Source organism: Octopus bimaculoides, chromosome 4, assembly GCF_001194135.2.
Source record: "Octopus bimaculoides isolate UCB-OBI-ISO-001 chromosome 4, ASM119413v2, whole genome shotgun sequence".
NCBI classification, from domain to species: Eukaryota; Metazoa; Mollusca; class Cephalopoda; order Octopoda; family Octopodidae; genus Octopus; species Octopus bimaculoides.
In genome coordinates this window covers 59636808-59664416 of record NC_068984.1, presented here as the reverse complement: position 1 = coordinate 59664416, position 27609 = coordinate 59636808, and the positions used below count along the sequence as shown (strand labels likewise).

Here is a 27609-nt window from a genome sequence, read left to right as displayed (position 1 = left end):
ATTCAGTCTATTTTCATTTTCTGAAGCTAATTCTACAGCGTTCAATATCACTCAGTGCTGGCTCTTCAAACATATCATATTATTCTTCGTTCTTCTGTATGTCTAATCTTTAACTGGTTAAGGTGTCTCTTATGTCCTGGATGTTGTCCTTTAATTAAATACATCATGTTATCTAATCTTTTGACTACAAGCCATCCTCCCAACCAACCTTCTTTACCATTTTTGTAATTTTTAAAATGAACTTTATCTCCTACTTTGAAATGCTTTGTAATATTTCTTGTATTTCTTTCAAATGTATTTTTTGTCTTTCCTTTATATGTATTTTTCCTGGCAATAATTTATTGAAAATCGATTTTATTTTATGTGTGAACATTAACTCTGCTGGTGACTTTCCTGAATTAATATTTGGATTTGGCATTATTCTATATATTCTCAAAAATTTTGTTAGTGACTCTTCATTATCTAGCTTGTTCCTAGCTTTCTTTAGAGCTCTTTTGAATGTGTTGACAAATCTTTATGCCTTCCCATTTGACCTCAGGTGGTAGGGATGGATAAAGATGTGCTTTTATGGCATGTATTTTGCAGAAATTTCTTAATTCATATCCCGTGAATTGTATTCCATTATCTGAAACTAAAATGTCTGGAACACCATATCGAGCAAATAACTCGAGTAGGAACTTTATTGTTGTCTTTGCTGTGAGTTTATTACATCTGCATACCTCTGGCCACTTTGTATAGCTATTCACAATGATTAGATAGTATGCACTGTTCACTGGTCCAGTGTAGTCGATATGTATCCTGGACCATGGGATCTCAGTCTCCGGCCACGATTGGTATTTTGGTGGTGGTTCTTTAGTCACCAATATGCAGCCTCTACATGCTTTCACTAATTTCCTTTTTATGCATATGGTCAGAGCTGCCCATTTTGCATAATCCACTTTTTCAGTGATTCCGTTTTTTCCCAATCTGTCCAACTCATCATCCAATTAAGCTTGAACACAAGTGTAACGTTATCATCTAATTCAAAACACACTTCGGTCTTTGTGTATAGACCTAGTTTGTCTAAGAGTACTTGTGGAAAACATTTTTAAAAATTTTCTCTTTAATTCTTCAGACAAATTATTTTTAGAGGGACAACCATTTACATTTTTACAATAGAGATTTATGGGGAGGCCCCATAAACTAAATAATTCTAACCAATCAGTACCCAACAGATCAATTGCATTTTTAATGACAAAGATTTTGGCCTTGCATATTTTCCCTCAAAATGTGGTACGAGTCCACATTTCACCTATGAAATGTAATTTGTTGCCTGTCACGGTATGAGCAGATTTTACTGTTTTTCTCAACATGGGTTTCCCCATTTTCTTCCATATGCCCATATTTATTATTGAAATATCACTTCCAGTATCCAATTGAAGTTTAATATGTATTATTTTTACTTGCACAAATTTTCTTATTTGGGAGTCGATTTTTGTTTCTGCGGAGAGCACTCTAGGATTTTTAATGTTTGACCTTTGTAATATTGTTTTGTAGTATGAACTCCTGTGACCAATTCTATTGCAACTGTAACATTTTTGATTTTTAAATGGACAGTCTTTCCTGAAATGCATCCAGCCCCATCCACATCCATAACATGGACTAGAACGTAACATTCTTCTTTGGTTGTTCTTTCCTGGTCGGCATATCTGTATTTTTGAGGAATCCTTTCCTTGAATATTTTCTACATCGTGTTTCAGGTTTACCATCCTTTGGCATTCTTCTGCCATGGACTGTAAGGTTAGATCTCGGTTTGCTTGTTCCAATTTAGAAAGAATTCTTACCCAAATTTCTGTATCTTTGCTTGCTGTAAGGCCTTGTACGAAAATAAGACACTTGAACATCTCAGGTGTAAGTTCTTTGAGGTTAAAACTTTCACACATTCTGTTGACTGTTCCTGCGTATGTGATAAAATCATCATTCTCTTTTTTCATTATATTCCCACAGTCTATTTGAGTGTTAAATAGAGAAGTTCTATCATCGAATATGTTGGAAAGTAATTTTATTGTTTCTTTAAAACAAACTTGATTGGGTATTTTGGGCAATATGAAATTACAGTAATGTTCATACTCTAACAGAGCTAATTTTCAAAATAACAATATCATTTTTTGTTTGTCTGACCATGATTTGGAATCTTGCTTAAAAATCTCCTCATACCTTCTGTAGTATGATGCAAAAAGTTATACCCTCCTCTGGGTTATAATTCATTAATTGAGTTTGAAATGCGATCTGCCAAAAACAAACTTACCTCATTTTTGAACTTCTTTGAATATAGCTCCAATAATTGTTGTTGTAATTGCTTCTACAACTCCTGTTGCTACTCTTATTGTTGCTTTTGCAACTGTACTATGGAAGCTAATAGGTCTTCCATTATTTAACAAGTTGTATCACGAACAAATTGTTAAATAACTTACATGAGCTTCGAAAACCTCATTGCCAGATGTTGTAACATAACTTATGTACCATAAATAAGATAAATAACCAGACAAATCTCTTTACGAACCAACAATCAATATTCCTTGCAAACTAACCAACTAGCGCCTTCCAACTCCCCTGCAAACCAACACGAACTTCACTCAGCTCCGAACTCTGAACTTCTGAACTCACTTGGATCATTACTATTTATACTCTACTTGGATCAGTTTATCTCTCGCAAGGAGGTGTAATAACTCTCATCACAACATGTACATATTTCAGTACATTATACCTTCACTAAATGACTTACCTAAAATTCATGTCATTGACCTATTCAATTTATTTCTCTTAAGTTCATTTTATTTTTCAATTATAAATATTTATTATTTCTACTTGATTTAGACACATTCAAAATATGGCTTTGAATGTAGTTCAGAATAAATCAAATATATATTACACTTTAGATATATAATATTCTGTTTGTACACACACATACACACACAAGCGCGCGCGCGCACACACACACACTGGCCAGCCTCTACCAGTTTTCTTCCGATTTGGCAGCAATTTACTTTACTCCTGACCTACCTGTCTGGGATAGCTAAATGAACAGAAACAAACAAAAACAACTCTATATATTACACTACATCATACATGTACACACCCCATACACTACCAAATTCTATAAATCAACAACCCCTAAATAGTTTAGCAATGCAGCTGCAATACAGGTTATGAGAAGGTGGCACCATCAACAAGAAGGCTGTACCAATAATAACAACAACAACATAAGGATATTCAATTGCAAGAGATTCATCTGTACTAACAACTGTTATAAGAAATCATTTCTTTAGATTAGCAACTGAGTTAACATGCGATAGGGGAATTGGCCCTGTTGGTAGCTTAACCATCATACTGAATCTGTTCTAATCTTAGTCTTTATCAGTTAAACACACTTGAGTTTCTCTCTCTCTTTCTCTTTCTCTCTCTCCCCCTTTCTCTCTCTCTCTCTCTCCCTCCCTCCCCACTCTTAAATGTCCTATTACATAGGATCAGAACCTCTGGGAAGAAGCGTTCTCTTCAAACCCATATACCAGTATTTTCTTTGACCTTGGCTCTGAAGCATTTGGGGAAAACAAAACCTTCCAGCCATGTCTGACATCAGAATATTCTGGCTAAGCCATACAATTATGAACTACACTCAAGAATTATCACCTGCAAACTGAAGCCTTTGGGTAAGAAGCACCATCCTAGCACACATTCACACCACCCTCTAACCTACTTTATCATGATAAAAATTGCTTTACCAATCAAATTCTCTCTTTTTAATTATTACTATGTCCAGATACATTTCACCCTCTCAACATCATTAACACTCAATAAAATAGACCCTACACTGAAGAACTGCCAACAAATGTTATTTGATGCCACTTATTACTATTACAACAGTCTCTGCTCCTAGATTTTCTTAGAGCTTCTGTCATCAGGATTATTGAGATAAGGATAGAAATTATGGTTGGTGCCTCATTTGCAATGTCTTCTTCATAGTGCATCAAGAAAAAAAATGCTTTCACCTAATGTGGTCTAACTGTAGACATCCAACTGTCTTAACGGATAACTAAACAACAGTAGTTGCTCTTAAACAATATGTTATTAAGCTTAGGGAGGTAGTTTAGGTGTATAAGGAGTATCTTTTAGTTGTTTCAATCTTTCAACTGCTGCTAGGCTGAGGCACCATCTTGAGCTTTATATTTTTTCAAAGAATATATACATATGTATGTATATTCTTTTACTCTTTTACTTGTTTCAGTCATTTGACTGCGGCCATGCTGGAGCACTGCCTTTAGTTGAGCAAATCGACCCTGGGACTTATTCTTTGTAAGCCTAGTACTTATTCTATTGGTCTCTTTTTGCCGAACCGCTAAGTAACGGGGACATAAACACACCAGCATCGGTTGTCAAGCAATGCTAGGGTCACACACACACACACACACACACACACACACATATATATATATACATATATACGACGGGCTTCTTTCAGTTTCTGTCTACCAAATCCACTCACAAGACTTTGGTCGGCTCAAGGCTATAGTAGAAGACACTTGCGCAAGATGCCACGCAGTGGGACTGAACCCGGAACCATGTGCTTGGTAAGCAAGCTACTTACCACACAGCCACTCCTGCGCCTTTAGTTGAACAAATTGACACCAGTATTTATTTTTAAGCCTGGCACTTATTCTAGTGAACCCTTTTTGCTGATTGTTGAGTGTGTGGAGGGAGGACAAACACAGACATGCACATACACACATATGATAGACTTCTTTCACTTTCTGTCTACCAAATCCACTCATGAAGTTTTGTTTGGCCCTAGACCATAGTGGAAAGCACATGACCAAAGTGTCACACAGTGGGACTGAACCCCAACCATGTGTTTGGGAAGCAAGCTTCTTACCACACAGCTATGCCAGCACCTATATTTTTTTACTGTACCAAAAGGGAACAGAAACTCTTCTACTCATATACACAATGAAAATAAAAAACTTACTAGCAACCACTGTGACAAGGTAACTTCAGCATGGTCTCTTTATTTGTTAGAAATAGCGTCCATATCTTCCTCAAATCATTCTGTGCAGTGTTTCTCAATCTTTTTGATTTCATAGCCTACTAGAGATCAAATAAACTGTTTTATAGTTAAAAATTTAGAAAAAAGATAGAGAAAATTCTTTACTTTATTTTAATAATCATACTTGTATATGACAAAAAATTATGAATAATTCATTTTTCAAGACACTGATGAATCAACATGAATTTTCAAAAGCCTCAAATTATATTTTTTTAAAATCCAGTGCACCCACATACCTCTTGCATCACTGCACATGTTTGAGAACCATTGACCAAAATATCTTTAAAAAAAAAAAAAAAAAAAAACGAAAGACAATTAAATAGTGGGTATCTAGTTTTAGTTACAATATGTTTGGAAACAGCTCCAAATAAGATAGTCAGAACTGAAACATTTTTATAATAGATAGGTCTGCTCTATCGTAGCTGACATTGGATTGAATAACAACAACCCCTACAATGATACTGTGTGCAACAGTATATTGCTAAGTTTAGTTGGATAATTTAGATGTCTATAAAAAGTACCGAATGAGATTGGGTGCTGTTCTAGCTCCAGTTCTTCCAAATGACTAATATCCTGCCATTCACAACTGGCTTCTTTCCAGATTACAGCTTAAATGAACTGTGCCATGTAAAACATTTAAAAAACATTGTTTGAACTTCAATAATCACCATTCCACTTTACACTCTTTACATACACTCACACACATAAACATATATGCATATGTGTGTTTGTACACCTATGTGTGTGTGTGTGCACAAACTTTATTTACATCCATAGCTATATGCATTTATATGCACATAAAATGTGCATGCATGCACATGAACACAATTGTTCTTTTTGCCTTTTTCTCTCTTCCATCCAATTTTTCACCTTGTTTTTTCTCGTTTATTTTCTTAATTCCCTCCACCTTTCTTTTCATCTATCACTGTATTCTCCTTCTATATTGCTTTCCCTGTTTATGTAACCCTTACTACTATCCTCCCTTTATGTAGATATGCATAAGTGTGTAATCTATGGTTATTTTAGAATAGGCAAAGATCTCTCTCTCTCTCTCTCTAATTGAAATCCTAATATATATCTACATACACAGGCCTCCTCTGCTCAGTCTGCTTCTCTAAAAAATCCCTCACAAAGCTTTGATTGACCCAATGTTGTGAGAGAAAACACTCAGTGGTGGAATCATACCCAGAACAACATGATTGTGGAGCAAATTCCTTATCAACAGACAGTCATGCTCCCACCTATACCCGGATGGGAATAAATCAATTAGAATGAACATTGATCAAATACCCGCTTCATTGTATGGGAAAGGGACAGCAGAGCGAAAATGACAGTTGATGAAAGAAGGATTAAGGGATTTGAATAGGAAAGCCATAACCAAGGCACATATTCATCCAGCTCTCCTGGAATGTTTGCCAAAGGATATTGATCTACTTCTAGGAATTACTAAATAGGCTTCTGAGCCAACAAGAGATCCTCTACTTGATTTTCTAGAAATAACAGCTAAATCTTCCTTTGATCACATTCTATCATCTTTAAAGAAAAAAAATGATATATTGTATGATGTGGCTCTACTGAGGGAGGGGAAAAAATAGGATGGCCACTACTGGAATGTCTTTTGATCAAAGATTTGCAATATCTGATCTGACTTTAGACTAAACAACAGCAATGACAACTAAATAAGCTTAGATCTAATCTCAGTTAAATCAAAGTACACAAGAGCTGAAATGGTGTACAAAAAAAAAAAAAAAAAGACATTTGTTTCAATCACTCAAAACATTCAAACTTACAACCTTGTCTGAAATGTGTGAGTTTTACGATGAATCACTCTTGCAATTAGCAAAGATTTACAAATACAAATATAAAAAATAAAAAAAACATGCTTTCTTTTTGCATAGAACACATTACTTTTCATGTGTATGCATATACATGTGTGTGTATGCATATACATGTGTGTGTGTGCATATAGATAGATAGACAGACAGGTGCATGTGCACACACACACATCTGCACATGCACTGACGCCAAATACCGCACATATGCACACATACTTGCAAAAATACTCTGTTGATGTTAAAATTCCAATGAAAGAGCTTTGGATTTAGATTAGAAACCAGCTCTTTCTCTATTGGCAAGAAATATTGAAATAAAACTGAACAATGACCTACATACATACATACACACACATTTTCATATTAAAAATCCACAGTAATAGGATGCACAATTACCTTACTCATCTCTATTTCTTAAAAATTCCAACACAATTAAAATGGCCTGTGTCTCTCATTAGTTTAGAATTTTAAATGAAGCGCAGAAAACAACAAAAAATGAAAGTCGCTTGGTGAGTAAAGCAATTCAAACAGTATTTCTGACAGAAACAGAAAGCAAAATATTTCTAACATGGCTTTTGAGGGAAGCAAGAGAGGAAGGCAATGTTAGGTAAAGAAATGGATGGGAACATAATAATTAAGCTAATAATAACAACTGAGAGAGAGAGAGAATCAAAAATGGTGAGAAATGAAGAAAAAAAGACAGAAATAGAAAAGCCATTTGGAGAAATGAAACTAGGGAAAGATCAACAATCAAAGAGAAGATAGATATATAGTAAAGTGGAGAAAGAGAAAGATGGACAGTAAATGCAAGGAAAACAGAGCGGTAGGGAAGCAGAAAGTACATTCATTATTAGATGAAAAGAAATAGGCAGACATAAAAGAGAAACATTTTTTCTGAATTACAACAGTTAAATAGATGCAGAGATGCTTGTATTTTTTCTTTTTGTAGTTTTTTTTTATCATATTAGTCATTTATTCCCCATACACATACACACATTCTTTCTATATTATGTTTTATAATAATTACATGAGAAATATTGAAAACTGATAATTTTTTTTTTATTATATAAATGGCTATGAGATTAAAGTACTGATTTATTACTGACTGCATGGACATGATGAGTTCAGACCTTACTACACAACAGCCATTGTATTGTGCCTATGCCCTCCTGAGCAAGACGCATAACTGCTTTCCTCAGTTTACTTTATTGACACAAAAACCCTGGTTCAGGTTCTAATTTCACTAGCAAACCCATGTCATTAAAAATGCAAACATTTTTACTAATGATAGAAAATGGTACATCAAAACTATGGGAGAAACCATTGATAAATGACGGTAGTTGAGTAAATATATGTACATACACAGAATTGAAGCACTTGGACTATCAAATAGATACAGATGTAACTTCTTAGTTAAAAATATCATCCACTTAATATATGAAACTTCCACTTTTCCCTGCTTGCATGGTTCAAACAGATTTTGTACAGCTGAATACCTTCCCTGTCATCAACCCTTGCCTATTTAAAGGAAGGTAATATTTCACCATGCTCAGACATGTTTTCATGGAAAATTGGAAATGGACACCACTTGCATAACAGTAACACTGGTTTAAAAGTGTGTGTGTGTGTATGCCATTATAGTGTCCAAAATAGTGCTTCATACAAATGCTACCAAATTACATGATTCAGATTATTCTTGTATAAGCAGAGGGCATTGATATAGAATCAACTCCACCACAGTGTGCAATTGTATCAACAGGTGTATCCTTGCATAGTAAAGTGACTCCTGACTTTAATGTGATATTTATTATTGTTAACCACATGAAAATTAGCATATTGCTAAAAATATACTTACATGTGTGTGTACATACATGTGAATATGATCATCATCATTTAATGTTTGTGTTCCATGCTAGCATAGGTGGGATGGTACTACAAGATCCAGCCAGGCTGAAGCCTACACAAGACTTCTGTGACTGTTTTGGTAGGATTTTTACAGCTAGATGCCCTTCCTACACCAACCACTCAGCAGAGTGGACTTAGTGCTTTTTGTGTGGCACAAACACAGGCGAGGTCAGTTTTGGCAAGGTTTTTACAGATGGATGCCCTTCCGAACACCAACCACTTTACAGTGTGGACTGGGTGCTTTTAAGTGGTACCTGCACTGACAGGGTCACCAAGTACTTGCAAGACAAAAACTTCTAAGAGGGAAGGAGGCATTGGAGGAGGTGATGATGAAAAGGTTATAGTGAGACAGATACAGGTGTCTTGCTGTAGAGGAAGTACAAGGTTACCCAGCTGGAGAGAGAAAGATCAGGTATGAAGACAGAAATAGGTGTGCTACCGCAAAGAAAATACACGGTTGTCCAATCTGAGGGAAGTGCAGGAGAAAGAGAAAGAGAGAGACTGGGAAACCGCAGGATGGAAATGGTGGCAAAATGCCAGGCATACTCACAAGGGACGGGGATCAGAGTATAAATGAGATAGTCGAGTAAAAGAAGAGAGAAATATAGATAATGGCAAGTACCAGGGCATACACTTGAGGTTCAAATGCCATAATATATATGTGTGTATATATCATCATCATCATCATCATTTAACATCTGTTTTTCATGCTGGCATAGATTGGATGGTTTGACATCTTGAAATCAGCCCTCACTAATTCATGCCATGTCTTCCTGGGTCTCCATCTTCCACAGGTTCCATCCATTTTAAGCAGTTGCACTTTTTACAGTTGTCTTCATTAATATGCACCACATGTCCAAACCATCAGTTTTCTCTCTTGCATACTACATCTGATTTTTCTTATACCAAACTTTTCTCTCAACAAATTTGCACACTGATGTTGTGCATCCATCAGAGCATACTGGCTTCATTCCTTTCCAGTCTTTGCACCTCCTCTGCATTCAGCGCCCATGCTCACTAACATGGAGCATTGCTGTTTCATACACAAGCATCATACAATCTACCTTTTACTCTGAGGGAGAAAATTTTTGTTGCCATAGGAGGTAACAGCTTTTTCAGCTTTCTCCAGGGGAACCAGCAACATGTTAATGGAGTCCAGAGTAATAGACCACTGGCTCAGCCTAAATAAAGTGTGTGTGTGCATACATGTGTGTAATGTGAGGGTGTATAGCCTAATGGTTAGTGTGTTGCACTCACTTTTGTGAGATCATGGTTTTGATTCCCAGATCAAGTGATGCATTGTGTTCTTGATCATTTCACCACCTGACGTGCAGTACACCATGCGCTTGTTCAGGCAATGTTAATTTGATGGAGAGAGTGAGCTAATGTACAGCACATACATTTTATCACTATAAGCAAATCAATTGTGCAGGTCATTCAACAAAAACTAAACACCCATACATCATCTTCAACAGGAGATTTCATCATACATATAATTACAAAAGAGTTAAAAAAAAAAAGTGGATCAAGGTTTTCCCTATCTGAGAAACTGACATGTTGGGAAAACACAAGATCACAGACTATAAATCCTGCCAAAATGAACTACAATATTCTTCTTATGGTATTGGGTACTTTTTTCTTCCCTTCATTAAACCCACCAAATATATATTATATATGTTTATTACTCTGCTTTTTAATAATCCTGTTTTTGTTTTCTAAATTTGTTTCAGATCTCCATCAGACTTTCAAAATTGCAGATATCCATGTTATAACGGTTGCATTGAAAGTATCACTGTTGGTTTAATTCAAGATTCATGATGTTCCAGGCAGCTCCCCAAAATGATCATTTACAGACATACCAATACAGAAGATACTCCACACATTGTAAGGAAACAGTTCAACATTTTTATTATTTTTACAGAGATGTACTTGCATAGCAAGTGACCTGATCTGAGATCGTGTGCTGAAACAAAAGCAATTGCAGCCTGGTAGGTGTTTATAAGCCATTTAAAATACACACAAAAACCGTTAGATTCACTTCAACATTTAAATTTAATTTGCCAAAATATTTTCATCACTTTCAGACTGCGACCAGAACACTGACAAAATTCTGTACTGCATGGAATTTTGTCAGTGATCAGGTCGCAGTCTCAAAGCAACGAGAATATTTTGGCAAATTAAATTTAAATGTTGAAGTGAATCTAATGGTTTTTGTGTGTATTTTAAATGGCTTATAAACACCTTCCACGCTGCAATTGTTTTTGATTTTTATTATTGTTATTATTATATCCTTATTGAAAACTGTAAATAGAGAAATATATATATAAATTATATATTGAAAGTGCATGTGTATGAGGGGTGTATGAAAAGTCTTGAGCCTTAAAAAAACAAAACATGGTACAAGACTTCAAGGTTCAAATGCCTTGACGGGTTATAACTTTTCGTTCACTCCTCGTATGTCTGCATGCGTGTTTGTGTTTGTGTATTTATATATATATATATATTAGAAAAAGGGGATTAAAAATCCAGGTAGATATCAACAATAAAGCACTCAGCTCTGAAAGAATTTAGTTAACAATATCCAACAATTAGACACCAGTAAATGTAAGTAGATTACACAGCCAAGCTAAATTTTCATGTATGACAAGTAGATCCAAATAACCTTTAGAAGAATTTTGAGAAATTCAGAGTATTTCGAAAATCAAGGTTCTATTGTATATATGTATTTATATTTATACAGTCAATAGGTGATATCTAGAAATGCTCAGTATAGAAAACACGTAACTGTGTTCAAATGATTTGAACTTAAACTCTGAAGTATTTATTAAGGACTAGGTCTACAAGATAAAGAGTGGCCATAAGAGAACTCCAGGTGATATGGAGATAGTGATGCAGATAAATGCAGACAGGTTTAATATATCGCTGTTGTATATGTGTGTATATTTATATACATCAAACCTATTCACATTTATCTGCACTACTGTGTGTATGTGTGTGTTTCTTCTTCTCTTGATGTTTCAGGATTGTTATAAACAAGCATCAGGAGTCATTCGTTACCAGTCTTCAGTATAAAAATATCTGGCTGTGAGAAAATATTACCGTGCTTAGAAACATATAAGGATTGGTGGTAGGAAGAGCATCCAGTCATAGAAAATCTGCTTCAATGAATTCAGTCTAATCCATGCAGGCTTGGGGAACTGAACGTTAAAGCAGTGATAATGATGTACGTGTGTGTGTGTGTGTGTGCATACACACACGCTTGTTATACACAGGCCAATGGATGTTATTCTCAGTTTGACCTCATATTCTCAGTGCTATTTATTTTAATGACTGAATTGTGATAAAATTAAAACAAGAATCAGTGAACTTCGACACTAATTGCTCTCAGAGCAGTGTGGGACTGAGCCATAATATTTTAGCATATAAAAAAAAGGTTTAAAAAAATACAGCATGTTTAGCACATGTGGGACTTAACCAAATCCACTTTCCTCATCCTCATTACTATATCTGCTACTACTTCTGCAGTTGGTGAGAGTTATGAGAAATTCTTTTGTAAAGAAAGACACAAACCTTGCCCCCTTCTTTTCCTCCTTCTTTCAGGTGTAAAATTAACCAGAGACTGATTTGATTTCAGAATTGGAAAGCATTTTACCTTGGATATCATGCAATCTTTCAGTCTTGCACTTTACTATTTCATTCATCTTGATGTAGTAAACTGATTACAACAAGAATTGTTGTTGCTGTTATTTTCATTATTATAGCAGAATCTGTAGTGTCAAATAAACATATAGTGAATTTAGTTACATCCATTCATGTTCTGAATTCAAATCCCGCTGAAGTTGACTTTTCCTTTCATCAACTCAGGGTTGATGATAATGATTGTGATGCTAGTGATAAAAACAGCAACAACAATAATGATAATAATAATGGAATTGACATAAGGGTAGACCATGCTCAAAAAACTGCTCCATTGGGAGCAGCAAGGATTTTGAGATTGGTACTTGGGTGTTGAGTATCTTCCATGATACTTAACATCCAGGTACCAAGTGTTATAATTTGTAGAAGGGAGACCCTGAGAGACCTTTGACAACAAGTTTTCTCTCACAGAATTAACTGGAGCAAGTAAGATTGAGAGCTCTGAGAAGTAAAGCAAAATAATATAATAATAATAATAATAATAATAATAATAATAATCCTTTCTACTATATGCACAAGGCCTGAAATTTTGAGGGAGGGAGCTAATCAGTTACATCAACCCCGATGCTCAATTGGTGTTTATTTTATCAACTCCAAAAGAATGAAAGGCAAAGTTGGCCTCGGTGGCATTTGAACTCAGAATGGAAAGGCAGACAAAATGCTTAGCAGCATTTTGTCCAGCATGCTAACGATTCTGCCGGCTCATTGCCTTAATAATAATAATAATGGTTTTAAATTTAAGCACACGTCCAGCAGTTTGGTCTGATACTTTATTTTTTTGACCCTGGAGGGATAAAGGCAATGTTCACCATGGCAAGAATTGAAGTGAGAACATAAAGAGCCAGAAGAAAAGTCACAAGGCATTTTATCTTTAATAATAATGATAATAATAATTAGAAGTTGTGGAAGCAAATTTTGTGTACTATTTTGAAACAACACTGGAGTTTATTTACTTATCACCAAGAAAAAAAATTGTAATTTACTTTTTTTTCATTTCCTCCCCTTAAAAATTTATTTTGGTGTTTCATTTTCTCTTCAGTTTCTTGCTTGGAATTTTGGGTGGGGTTGAATCTTGTATAAATTTAAACTAGGAACATCTGATTTAGAATTAGTAGACATTTTTTTACTGTTTTACCAGATTTAGACAGATACATAACCATATACTTAAAATGTTCACTCTACAGGTACATGGTTCCAAGGTTGCAATCCTCTGGATTGGCCCTTGGGCAAGTGTCTTGTACCAAAATTGTGTTGACAGAAATTGTGCAGAAATCTGGCAGAGGGGCTCTATAGATTTCAGACCAGCATAGCAAAACCAATGTGTAATAATTCTTTCTACTAAAGGCACAAGACCTGAACTTTTGGGGAAGGGGACTAGTTGGTTTTGTCAACCCCATTACTTGACCGGTTCTTACTATATATAAGATGAAAGGCAAAGTTGACCTTGGCAGAATTTGAACTCAGAATGCAAACACAGATGAAATGCCACTAGATGTTTTGTCTGGAGTGCTAACAATTCTGCCAACTTGCTGCCTTACAGATATATAATAATGGTCTCAAATTTTTGTATAAGGCCAGCAGTTTCAGGGAAGGGACTAAGTTGATTGCATCAACCCCAGTGCTTAACTGGTACTCATCTTTCAAAAGTGCTAGTGATTGTTATCATGTAGTCTTAAGTTATCCCCAGTCAAGTAGATGTATGGTCAAAGGTACTCTGGCCACAACCATCCCGTCTTGTGTGCAGGGAATCCCAGATCACTTTATCCAATATGTACTCTTTTTTTAAGACAGTAGGGTGTGATTTAAGGGATATTAACTGCTATTTCTAGCCCTTTCATTGGCTCATTTATCAATAATATACATACCAGACTACAATATATACCCAAAAATACTCTTGAAGATGATATCCCAGCATGGCTACAGTGAAATTACTGAAGCCAGCAAAGAATCTCCATTATAACTTAGCTTGTGACATTTTTGAAGGAAGAGAAACAATCAGTGTATCCTCTTCCATTATCCATTTAATTTACAATACCTTAAGTTGTCTAGTGGGATTATATCTTTAATTCTCTTCTCCTTCCTGTTTAATTTTTCTTTACTATTTCCTCCCTACCTCATCTCTCACACTTGCAAGTATTTGCTTTTACATTCTGTCTATCCTTATAACTCTATATCTTCCACACACACACATACTCTTTCTCTTCCTCTCTTTCTCTCTCTCTCTCTCTCTCTCTCTAGCTATCTACTTTTCTCTCCTTCTCCTTTTCTGTCTAGTTGGCTAGATTTCTTTCTTTCTCTCCCCCTCTATCTCTCTTTGTACTTGTTTCTATCTATCCATCTATCTTCCTTCTCTTTTTCATAGTCTCTCTCTCTCTGTTTTGAATTTTCCAAAAGTTCACACCACACAGTGTGGTTTGGAGAGGGATGGACTATGCTGTTCTCACACATTAACTAGACTGCAAGAAAAGGAAGTTTTCAATGGTGCCCCTATAAACCAATGGATTCTGGGATTAACCATCATCATCATTGCCATTGTCATCATCCATATCTTTCTAAACTACCCTCAATCCAAACATACACATCTGCACACACAGACACACCCACATAAATACACATGTGCTTATGCACACAGAGGCAGAATGTCACCCAGCTTTGGTTGACAAGAAAGGAATGAACAAGATGTAACTGATACTGTACGTATGACCATGGGTGACATTTTACATATAAGATATTTCTCTCTCTCACTGCCATTTTGAGACAGTTTAAGTGTTGCTATTGTTGATTTTATTGTTGTTGATGTAGTGGTAGTGGTAGTATATTTTGTGAGGGTTATATTGAGTATATTTTTAATGAAAAGAGTGTAACACCAGTAAATTAAGCAGACGTGATGGTGAGGTCGTTGTCACCACCAATGTTTTCCTTATTGTTAAGGTCATTACTATCCTCTCATACCTGCTGCATACTTCATCATTCATACACGCTTCCTCCTACACACAAACACACACGCACACACACATACGCATATATGTGGAAGTGGTAGACCCAGGAAGACCTGGGATGAGGTGGTGAAGCATGACCTTCGAACATTGAGCCTCACAGAGGCAATGACAAGCGACCATGACCTTTGGAGATATGCCATGCTTGTAAAGACCTGTCGAACTGAGTCAAGTTATAGTCATGGCTAATGCCAGTGCTGCCTGACTAGCACCTGTGTCGATGGCACATAAAAATACCATTCAAGCACAGCCAATGCCAGTGCCGCTTGACTGGCTCCCGTGCTGGTGGCACGTAAAATACACCCACTACACTCTTAGAGTGGTTGGTGTTACGAAGGGCATCCATCTGTAGAAATGTTGCCAAATCAGATTGGAGCCTGGTGCAGCCTCCCGGCCTGCCGGTTCTCGGTCAAACCATCCAGCATGGGAAGCGGATGTTAAACAATGACGATGATGATGATGATATATATATAAGGCAGCTGTATCTACATCTACCTAACGATTTGTAATTTTTTTAACGCTAGACTTTATACTGTACTAATAAAGGTTTGTCTTTTGTTATTAAATGTCCTTTTTAATGTCAACTATATAAGGTTTCTTTAAAGGATACTTGTGTATATGTATATGCTTCGTTTTTGCATGTGTGTGTATAGGCCTTGTATGTATATGGGCTCTTATGTATGTGTATGTTTATCAGCCTGTCGTACTTTTGTATATCTGTCTTTCTAGATGTGTGTAGGTGTTTGTTCTATATATGTATATGACTGTTCTCTGTGTGTGTGTTTATGTACATTTTAACTACCTGTGTATATGTGTGTGTATATGCATATTATGTATGTATATGCCTGTTTTGTGTAGATATGTGTGTGTGGGTGTGCATGTTTTGTATATATGTGTGTCTGTTTTGTGTGTATGTGTTCTATATGTGTGCATATACATTTGTCTGTGTATATCTAAACAGAGAGAGAGAGAGAAAAGATGTAGGAGTTTGTATATCTCCTTAAAGATCCATGTGATAATGAGTGAATGAGTTGTATTCTTACGTATCTCTCCCAATGATTTGCTCAGCCAGCAACAGGGCTTAACTTGCTGAATCTACTTTTGATGATACCTACATTTCTCACCACACCACCATAAGCACATACACACATTCTTAAGACTGTGAACATCCTAGGTCTCAAGTTTAAAATGTTCTGGGTAGTATGTCCATAAAGTAGCAAGAACTGGAACGTAAGTGATAAGGTCAGAGTCACAGATCTGACCATTGAATTGTGTAAGCGTCCTGAGAGAAAAGTTGGTTATATGAAGCATTAGATGTGGTGTGCAAGAGAGATGACTGCGCTGGTATGGTCATGTGTTGCATACAGATGAGGACAGCTGTGTGAAAAAGTGTCACACCCTAGCAGTAGAGGGAACCTGTGTATGAAGCAGACCCAGGAAGACCTGGGATGAGGTGGTGAAGCACAACCTTTGGAGGTATGCTGTGCTTGAGAAGACCTGGTAAGCCAAATGAGACCGTAACCATGGCCTATGCCAGTCCAGCATAACCGGTCCATTTAAGAGTACCCTTCAATCATTGGGCAATAAACTGCACTTGTGAAGACCTGTTGAGTCAAGTGAAGTCATTGTCGTAACAGATGACAATACCACCTGGTTGGCACCTGTGCTGGTGGCATGTAAAAAGCACCATTCGAGTGTGATCGTTGCCAGTACCACCTGACTGGCTCCTGTGCCAGTGGCATGTAAAAAGCACCATTCAAGCACAGTCGATGCCAGTGCTGCCTGACTGGCTCCCGTGCCTGTGACATATAAAAAGCACCATTCAAGCGTGATCGATGCCAGTACCACCTGACTGGCCCTCATGTGCCAGTGTCACATAAAAAGCACCCACTACACTCTCAGAGTGGTTGGCGGTAGGAAGGGCATCCAGCTGTAGAAACTTTGTCAGATCAGATTGGAGTCTGGTGCAGCCTTCTGGCTTGCCAGCCCTCAGTCAAACCATCCAGCCCATGCCAGCATGGAAAGTGGATGTTAAACAACAATTATGATGATGATGATGATGCCCAGTCACACTAACTATGACTGAGCATTAGTTAGATACATAAGTTTAAAGAGGCAAGGTACTGAATGCCATATACACACACAAAAATTCTTAATCAATTAAAATTTCCTTTTAGGTGGAGAAAGAAACCAAAAATATAGATGCATTTTCTTAGCAACTCTCTAAGAAAAATGGAAGATAAATTCAAGAAGTTAAGAATTAATCTCTCAAATTTACATGCTTAGGGGGAAAAAAAAGTTGACCTTTGATGCAGACAAGTAGACCTCATCAACATGATATAATCTAACTAAACCTGAAAATCAATGAACAAAGATTTGTACACAAAGACAAAGGATTATGAATAGTTTCATTAGATCAGCTGTCTCTTGGTCATAGACTTACTAAAGTTGAGCTGATAATTACAATGGCTGTTACTGCTATTGTTATTAAAGTTGGCAAGTAGACAGATTCATTAGAGCCTTGGACACGTTGTCTTCTAATATTTCTTCTGATACTTTACATATGGAGTTCATGTGTCTCATCATCATCATTTAACATCTGTTTTCCATGCTGGCATGGGTTGGATGGTTTGACAGGAACTGACCAGCTGAAGAGCAGTCCAGGTTCCTTGTATGTTTTGGCATGGTTTCTATGGCTGGATGCCCTTCCTAATGCCAACCACTTTACAGAGTATACTGGGTGCTTTTACACTGCACCAGGTGTACTGGGTGCTTTTACACCCATGAGCCCATAAGATTTTAAATACTCAGCTGGAGAGGGATGTAGGGAACAGCCTATACGCAAGGACAACCACGCTCTTACTTAGCTTGACATGTCTTTTCAAGCACAACAAACCGCCTGGGGTCTCAGTCCCTTGTCATCCTCTCTGTGAGTCTCAACATCCATAGATCCTTTCTCACCACTTCATCCCCTGGTTTCCTGGGTCTACCCCTTCTATGTATTCCCTCTACAATTTGAGATCAGCACTTCTTGATGCAGCTGTCTTCATTCATATGCAGTACATACATACATATATATATATATATATATATATATATATATATATATATATATATATACATACATATTGGGTTGGCAACTAAGTTCCTGCCGGGTTTTTTTTAATTTAAATTTTTTGTCGTGCAGCAGAAGAACTCCATGCTGCCGATTAGGTCTTTTCTCTTGAATAACCATGTTGAGTCATTCCATCTGTTGAACATAGAGTTCCATGTTGACCGTTTGATTCTGTTCAAGCAATTCATAATGGATAATCCCTTCCCAATACCACCATATGCACAACATCGTTTTACATGGATGAAGACCGTGTTTCACGTGCAGTGTTGCTTGTTTACCGGGGCTAAGCCATTCCTTATGCTGCTTCATATTGATGTACAGGCACCATTTTTCGTCGCCAGTAACGATTCAGTAAAGAAATCATTGCTTGTGTCCATGAGTTGAGCAGTGACGAGCAAGCAAACCAGCAGAGATTGTGGCTTGTTGATTTTAGTTGTTGTCACACACACACATACACACACAAAGCATACATGCGGAAGAACACACATATGAAAAAAAAAAAAAAAACATGCATGTAGAAGAACAGATTCTTGTTGCCTGAAATTCTTCCTGACAGAACTGAAGAGGGTCACTTTACCATTTTTCCTCTCCAGCTTAACTTTCATCAACTTTGGGTGAGAATGACAGATATGAGCCAACTCTCAGTATGAATATGTAGACTGGGTGAGGGTAACTGATAGTCAGGGTAACTCAGGATCTGCCATGTTCCTTGATTGATGACTGGTGACTCTACATAACAGTCCTACTTGCTTTAGGAACACTTTATAAAATACAATTTTGCATACTGCATATGCTTCCATTTTTATATTCTCATTCAATTTCAATGTAAATGCACTCTGTTTTTGTAACCTATCCATATCATAACTCCTCATCACATTACCCTTGTGACAAATAAAAGAAATCATTATCATCTAAGGGTAGTGGATTACCAGAATCATTACAAGTGTCTGACTGAATGCCTTGTGATATTTGTTCTGGCTCTTTGTTCTGCATTCAAAATAAAATGCTTGTCAAAATTGGAGTTGATTTAATTGACTAAACATATCCCAAAATTGTTGGCTTTGTAATTACATTATGATTATTATAATGGGCTGGCAGAATCATTAGTACGCTGGGTGAAATGCTTAGCAGTATTTCATCTGTCTTTATGTTCTGAGTTCAACTTCCGTTGAGGTCGACTTTGCCTTTCATCCTTTCGGGGTCAATAGATTAAGTACTAGTTGAGTACTGGGGATCGATGTAATCGTCTTAACCCCTCCCTCAAACTTTTAAGCTTTGTGCCTTCAGTAGAAAGGAGTATTATTATTATTATTATTATTATTATTATTATTATTTACTTTTAATCTGCTTGTTTGCCACAATCACTTCCGAGACACACTTGGCATCCTAGGGCAAGTAAAGGAATCTTTCTTGGGTTTCTTGCAGGATCCAAGGATGACACTTTTCAAGTCAACAATGTATGCTTCAATTCCAGTGTCCTTCAGCCTCTGGGATAGTTTCAACTTGTGTCACTTTATCTGAGAATAGAGTAAGAGGCGCACACTCCATCACATGGTGATTCATGATTGTATGAAGCACCAGTGAGTATTTGGTTAGAATAATATTTGGCACTAAACAAGGGAATGAGGAGGATGTGCTGACTAAGGAGGAGGAGGAAATAGGTCTAACATCACCTGAAACTAAAATACCCATACGGCATGGGATGCTTTAGACCTCATCTACGATAATGGATGCTTATGGGTAGCTTTGAGTGCACTAGGTTCAATAATGGAAAATAGTCAGTCATACTATGCTTCAGTCTAACTTAGGTAGTGTCTTATGTGTGATTGCTTTTATTTTTGTGTTTCTTTTATTTAGATTTCATATAATTTATGTCTGTACCCATATATATTTATTTATTTGTATTATTTTAGACATTTTTAATATGTCTTAATATATTGTCTTTTGCCCATCCCTCATTTTTATATAATTTTCTACATTGTCATATTTTTGCTATACCTTTTAGAATGTATCATCAGGATCTGATAGCAAAATAAGACAATTGTTATTGTTGTTGTTATTATTATTACTATTATTATTATTATTATTATTATCATCAACACCACCACCAGAACTGTAATGTAATTAGTGAGTATTTTCTTTGTATGTGTCACATTCTTGTCGGTAAACTCTATTATACTTTTTAATACCGGCTTGCCTGAGGCTACTTTTGAGTCTATGAAACAAAGCAACATGTTTGAAAGTGTTAATTTTTAAATTAAAATCTCCCATATAATTTTACAAAAGAACCTTTTGCTATGTTACAAACACCGTCTTAATGATGCAAAGTTATTGTATTAAATCCCCACCAGATTCTTTCTTATTTTTAAAATGAATTAAAACAAATAAGCAGTGTAGTTCAGTAAGGTCACATATAGTTTCCTACAAAACATTCATTTAACTACAATTAAGATTCCATAGAATTAAAAAAAAATATATAAAATTTTCTTAACCTACTAGGGGTTCTCAACCATTTTTGATCTATGGACCCCTTTGATTACTATTTTATTCTAGTGGACCCCCATAGCCAATCACTGTTTAAAAACTAGTTTTATGGAAAATTCTTTCAAAATTCCTTTTTTTTTTTTTCACACATTAACTTGTATAAGTTGAACTATGTAAAGTATTAGAGAAAACCTAGCTGTTTCTTGTAATACTTCTAATGCAAAATTTTTTCAGGGACTCTTAAAATATTATTGTGGATCCCAAATTTACTATTTTGTTGCGTGGAAACCTAAAAATCTTGTATGGACCCCAGTTGAGACCTACTGTGCTAGAATGTGCAAAGGACAATGCAAGTGTGCAGTTACAGCCAATTAAAATATTTGTTAGTTATGAATATCAACATATCATAGAGCTATACACAGCATTCCTTCTGTCTGGTAAATTTTGACTGTGAGGAAATGTATTCAATGTTTTGCTAGATTTTCTTTTTCCACCCATGATCTCTTAAATATTTCTTTCTTTTCTTCCACCAGATGGACCAAGACAAGCGGGATTCTGGAGCCTGTGATCTGAATAACAGCAACCACAATGACAGCATATTTCTAAAGAATGCTTCTATCAACACACCTCTTGCTGCAGAGGTTAGTATTTCAAATTTTGTATTTAATATTTTTTCCAGATTGACATAATGATCTCAAAATTAGAATGCAAATGAATATGATTTTCTGAATCAACTCCTTTTCATACCTGGTACTTAGCTATCTGGACAACTGCTTACACTGAACTATGTTCATCAGAGCTGGTTGGTCTTATCCTTCACTTGGATATCCCTTGACTTACTCATCTCTCTTCATTTTATGGCCCATATTGTGTTTCCTTCTCCATTCCTAGACTCTACACTACCTTCTTTTAAGCCCCCTATCCTCAAAACATTAACTGCATCTATCTCAGTGGTTCTGGAGGCCTGTGAGGACAAAGAGAAGCTTAAAGAAGTGTGTGTGTGTGTGTGTGTGTGTGTGTGTTTGTGTGTGTAGATATCATTTAATGTGCACAGTATTTAAAATAAGAGCTACTAATACTTTCTTGCCATAGAGACACTGAAATTAGGCAGATTATATAACATGCCTTGTGTCTCCAAGCACTCTTTAGGCTCTGGACACATGGTTAGTTCTAATGTAAAACCAGTAAGCTGGTACATGCAAGCTGGCAGGTAGGTGTGTGTGTATGTCCTTGTCTTGACATCATGTGATAATTGTAAATGAGTGTCACTGTCACACAAGCAGTGTCATTTATTTCCAATATTCTGCAAAAATATGTTTAACCATGGATAAATATTACTTTGCTTGGAAACAGGAGGGGTATCTGGCTCATAGAAAATCTGACTCAGTAAATTCATTCCAACACATGCAAGCATGGATAAGTAGAAGTTAAAAAGACAATAATAAAACATTGATGATACATACACACACACACACACCAATCACTCTTAGTCTTGCCAATTACATTGATCATTGAGGCCATTAAATAAGACCCAAACATGGATGCCGCTTTCACCAATTGGTTTTAAAGCCCTGATCTATTCCATTCTGCATAGTCTCTCTATATTATTCAAAACTTCCAGTCAACTGATCTTATTGAAGTTATTTCCCTTGTTGATTTTAGATTTTTTTTTTTTTTTTAATGTTACTAGAGGATGTTTTCTCACCTGACTGAAAGTAAATTGACCGTGTTTCTTATAAGCAAGGTTTCAATATAATCATACATTTACTTTTTCCATTCATTTTCTAATGTGGGTTTTTTGGGGGTGGAATTTGTTATTTGTTGAAAACTATAACACAAATGTAATTCTTATAGTCACTTTGTTTTGACTTTTTTTACACTTTCATTCTTCAGGTCTTTGTTCTCAAATCTGGAACTGGAGACAACGGGTACGCATGTGACACAAGCATTACAAGTAATTCTGAGGGAGAAAGGCTAGTAACCATGGCAACACAAACACCAGAGGTAGAAATTCAGGAACCACAGTGTTTACTTGAGGAAAGCTGTCAGAATAATGGTTTATTGATTCCACCTACTCCTCCACTTTCATCTATGTACCATGGGACATGGCCCATTACTAAAGGTATAAAGGCTTCCGTGCAGAAACTATTTTTGTTGTTTGTAATCTTACTATTAAGAGTCACAATACACTATGTTGACAGCATGTCAAAATCAAACTCAAACAGTTGACAAGTCACATTCAATCATTACACTTTCTCAATGGTCAACATACATTTATGATACTGTCAAGCCAGTGAGGGAACTTTTATGTAATTGCTTGACCTGGTACAAATAGCAGCTTGATCGTCCTCAAATCACGCTTTAAAAATGAAACGATACATTGCATAATATGATATGAGACGTTCCATCACAGCCATTTTTGAGCCACTTAATTTGGCTTTGTGGATCCAATGCTGATTTATTTCTTCTTCTTCTTCTTCTTCTTCTTCTTCTTCTTCCAAGAGAGGGTATTTATGTCAGTCATGCTCAGTTAATGAATTGTAGTGTCTCTTTGGATTTGTCTATCTACCTCTCTGTTTGTCTGTCTGTCTGTGTGCCAAAACGTACCCATTGTCAAAACACTTTAAATGTTCAGTCAGCCATCCCAAATTGCCAGCATCCAAACAGCCACAGCCAATCACCTGATTCCATGGATCATGTAATCCTAGATACACAATGTCTTAAGAATAGTCAGGCTGATTGAAGTTTGAATGTCTTTGATCATACACCTGCTAAATCTCAGAGCCAACCTGAACACTGTTGTCCAGTTTCATCATCATCATCATCATCGTCGTTCAACGTCCGCCTTCCATGCTAGCATGGGTTGGACGATTGACTGAGGACTGGTGAAACCAGATGGCTACACCAGGCTCCAATCTGATTTGGCAGAGTTTCTACAGCTGGATGCCCTTCCAAATGCCAACCACTCCGAGAGTGTAGTGGGTGCTTCTACGTGCCACCAGCACGAGGGCCAGTCAGGCAAGTATTGGCAACAGCCACACTCGAAATGGTGTCTTTTACGTGCCACCTACACAGGAGCCAGTCCATCAGCACTGGCAACGTTTGTTTAACAATAAGTGGATATGATTGCTTTGGTCCTCCATATCAGTGAGGGCATTGTGTAATTAAAAGCTGTTGATTAGATTATAGTACTAAGTTCAAGTTATCCTTTGAGATGAGAGTAGACCCCCCCCCCCCAGGTATTATTCCAGCAGTGTGAGGAGATCACAGATATCCTATTCAATAATATGTTCTCAAATACTGCTAAATTTAATAGGATCACCATGAATTCAATCATCAGGTTATGAAATAGGCAAGACTAATATAAATCGAAAACTTTTATTCTTAGTGACATAAATCTTAACTACTTATATGCATTATACAATTTTTTGGATTTAGTCCCACTCTCTGGCTCCTGAGCAAGTGTCTTTTACTACAGCCTCAGGCTGTAGACAGAAACTGAAAGAAGGCGGTGAGCTGGCAGAGACATTAGCACACCGGGCGAAATGCTTAGCAGTATTTCATCTGTCTTTACATTCTCAGTTCAAATTCCGCCGAGGTCGACTTTGCCTTTCATCCTTTCGGGGTCGATAAATTAAGTTCCAGTTATGCACTGGGGTCGATGTAATCGACTTAATCCCTTTGTCTATCCTTGTTTGTCCCTTCTGTGTGTAGCCCCTTGTGGGTAATAAAGAAATAAGAAATTGAAAGAAGCTTGTCGTGTGTGTATCTATCTATATATGTATGTGTGTGTATATATACACAAACACACACACACTAAGGTCGATTTGTTTGACTTATTCCTTAAATCCTTCAAGGTGGTGCTCCAGCATGGCTGCAGTCAGTAACAGAAACAAGTAAAATGAATACTTTGATTTCTTACATAAGTACAAAATCTTTATTTTGCAAAGTAGCAAAATTCAGTCAATCTAAATATATTGCTGGTATTTCTTTTATTTACACAAGAAGAATGAAAATATAAATTGACTCTAGCAGAATTTGAACTTGTGTCATAGATGGAGAAACTAGATTAGACTAAATAATAACTATTTTATTATATATATATATTGGCATATGGCCATAAATCTATTGGGTAGTGATATAGTCAATTGACCTAACCCCAGTTCATGTCTGATGCACATATTCCTGGAGGAATAGAAGGTAAAGTTGATCCCAACATGGTAATTTTTATTTTAAAACATAGAAAGGCTATACTATTCCTCTACTGCTAGTTATTTAATCTACTGAATTACAGTTCTTATCATTGCTCCATTCCCTTAACAAAACTAAATTATGTGTTCTGCTATCTTGGTCATATTTACTTCCCTGATGCACTTCCAAAATATTAATGTAATCAATTTTTTGCTTTCCATTATCCTATTTCATGTTTTCAATATACAGAAGTGCTGTAAAAATCACTTCCACTAGTTGAGCATATCAGCATAATATTTTTATGTTCAGCCCTAGAAAGATTCCAAACTCTATAATTGTTTTGCAGAATATACAGCGCTCCCATAGGTACTATTCACTTGCATAAATGTAATCTTAATTTCTGTTTGATAACATTCTCTCTCTCTCTCTCTCATATACATGCATATAAATATATATATATATATATATATACATGCCTGTGGCATGTGTAAGGACTTTCGAGCGAGATCGTTGCCAGTGCCCTGGACTGACTCTGGTGCGGGTGGCACGTAAAATGCACCATTTTGAGCGTGGCCATTGCCAGTACTGCCTGACTGGCCTTCGTGCCGGTGGCACGTAAAGGCACCCACTACACTCTCGGAGTGGTTGGTGTTAAGAAGGGCATCCAGCTGTAGAAATTCTGCCAAATCAGATCAGAGCCTTGTGTAGCCATCTGGTTTCACCAGTCCTCAGTCAAATCATCCAACCCATGCTAGCATGGAAAGCGGACATTAAACGATGATGATGATGATGATACACACACACACACACGCACGCACAGATAGATAGATAGATAGATAGATGCATAGGTGCAGGTGTGGCTGTGTGGTAAGAAATTTACTCCCCAACCATAAGGTTCTAGATTCAGTCCTACTATATGGCACCCTGGACAAGTGTTTGCTACTATAGCTCTGGCCAACCCAAGCTTTGTGTGTGGATTTGGTAGATGGGAACTGAGAGAACCAGGCGTGTGTATGTGTATACATATACATACCTCATCAGTGAATCATAAAAAGAAGTTAGAGTGGTAATGCATAATTAACTTCCTGTAAATATGTGTGTGTGTGTGTGTGTGTGTGTGTTTTCCAAAATGGAGGCAAACACCTTTCTCCATGTGTTTGGCTTGAAAAATTAAGACACTAGGATATTTTCCTGCTTTTCTTAACATGAAACCAATGGTAGCCTTAATTCACAAACAAAAAAGTTAGATTCACCATTGCAGTGTTGAGCACTCATTCTTATCATTTGGAATTTATATATATGAGGAGGAGGAGGCCCCCTTCGGTCATGAATGACCATGGGATTGCACCTAGAAAGTTACCCTCTGAGGCACAAGTCGGGGCAAGGTTGTTTGTGGAAGGCCAGCAGTTGCCCATGCTTACATATATATATATATATATATATATATATATATATATGTGTGTGTGTGTATATATATGTGTGTGTGAAATGTAACATGTCTGGAATGGCACAGCAATGCAGAGTGGACATAATAACTGTTACAAATAATTTGATTATTCATAGACTAATATAATATTTTGGAATTTAAAAATTCCTTCTTCAGATATTGCTAGGAAGTAATGGAGTCCATTGCTTCCTAGCAATATCTGAAGAAGGAATTTTTAAATACCGAAATATTATATTAGACTATGAATAGTTAAATTATCTATAACAGTTATTAGAGTCCACTCTGCATTGGTGTGCCATTCCAGACACGTTACATTTCACAAACAATACACAATGCTTCCAGCAAACTACAATACCTTCTTTTATATATATATATGGTGTGTTTGCTTCTTCTTGTCTTCACATGATAGTTGTAAAATGAGTGTCATTGTCATACAAGCAGTGTTATCCATTTCCATTATTCTGTGGAAAATGTGTTTGGCTATGAGGAAGTATTAGCTTGTTTAGAAACAATTGAGGGTTGGCAAAAGGAAGGGCATCCAACTGTAGAAAATCTGCCTCAATAAGTTTCATCTAACCCAAGCAAAGGGAAAGTGAACATTAAAACGATGATATACATATATATGTGTATGTAAGAACACAAATCAGTGTAAACAAGGCAAAAGAGATCACTCAATACAAACAGTAGAGTTCTTTATCTTATATTTATTGGAAACTGAAAGCTTCACAAATGGTTATTCCCATATTTCTTCTTTATGATCGACAGATATATATTTATAACAAGAAAAACCAATATGTATAATGAAACTTATACTCAAGTAATTAATTTTTGCATGTTTTGTCATATCTATACTGTTTTTTTTT

At 36.4% G+C, this 27609-nt stretch overlaps 1 protein-coding gene across 3 annotated transcripts in view; it reads left to right on the top strand.

Moving 5' to 3' along the window:
• Positions 1–27609, top strand: part of LOC106883440 (adenomatous polyposis coli homolog) — a 188253-nt gene that overhangs the window by 138265 nt on the left and 22379 nt on the right. For all 3 annotated transcript variants that reach the window (XM_052967125.1, XM_052967124.1, XM_014934452.2), the window contains 3 exons: positions 10548–10701; positions 21642–21749; positions 23002–23230. In XM_052967125.1, coding sequence (XP_052823085.1) covers positions 10657–10701; positions 21642–21749; positions 23002–23230 — 382 coding nt within the window. In that variant the 5' untranslated portion in view covers positions 10548–10656. The remainder of the gene's footprint in view (positions 1–10547; positions 10702–21641; positions 21750–23001; positions 23231–27609) is intronic.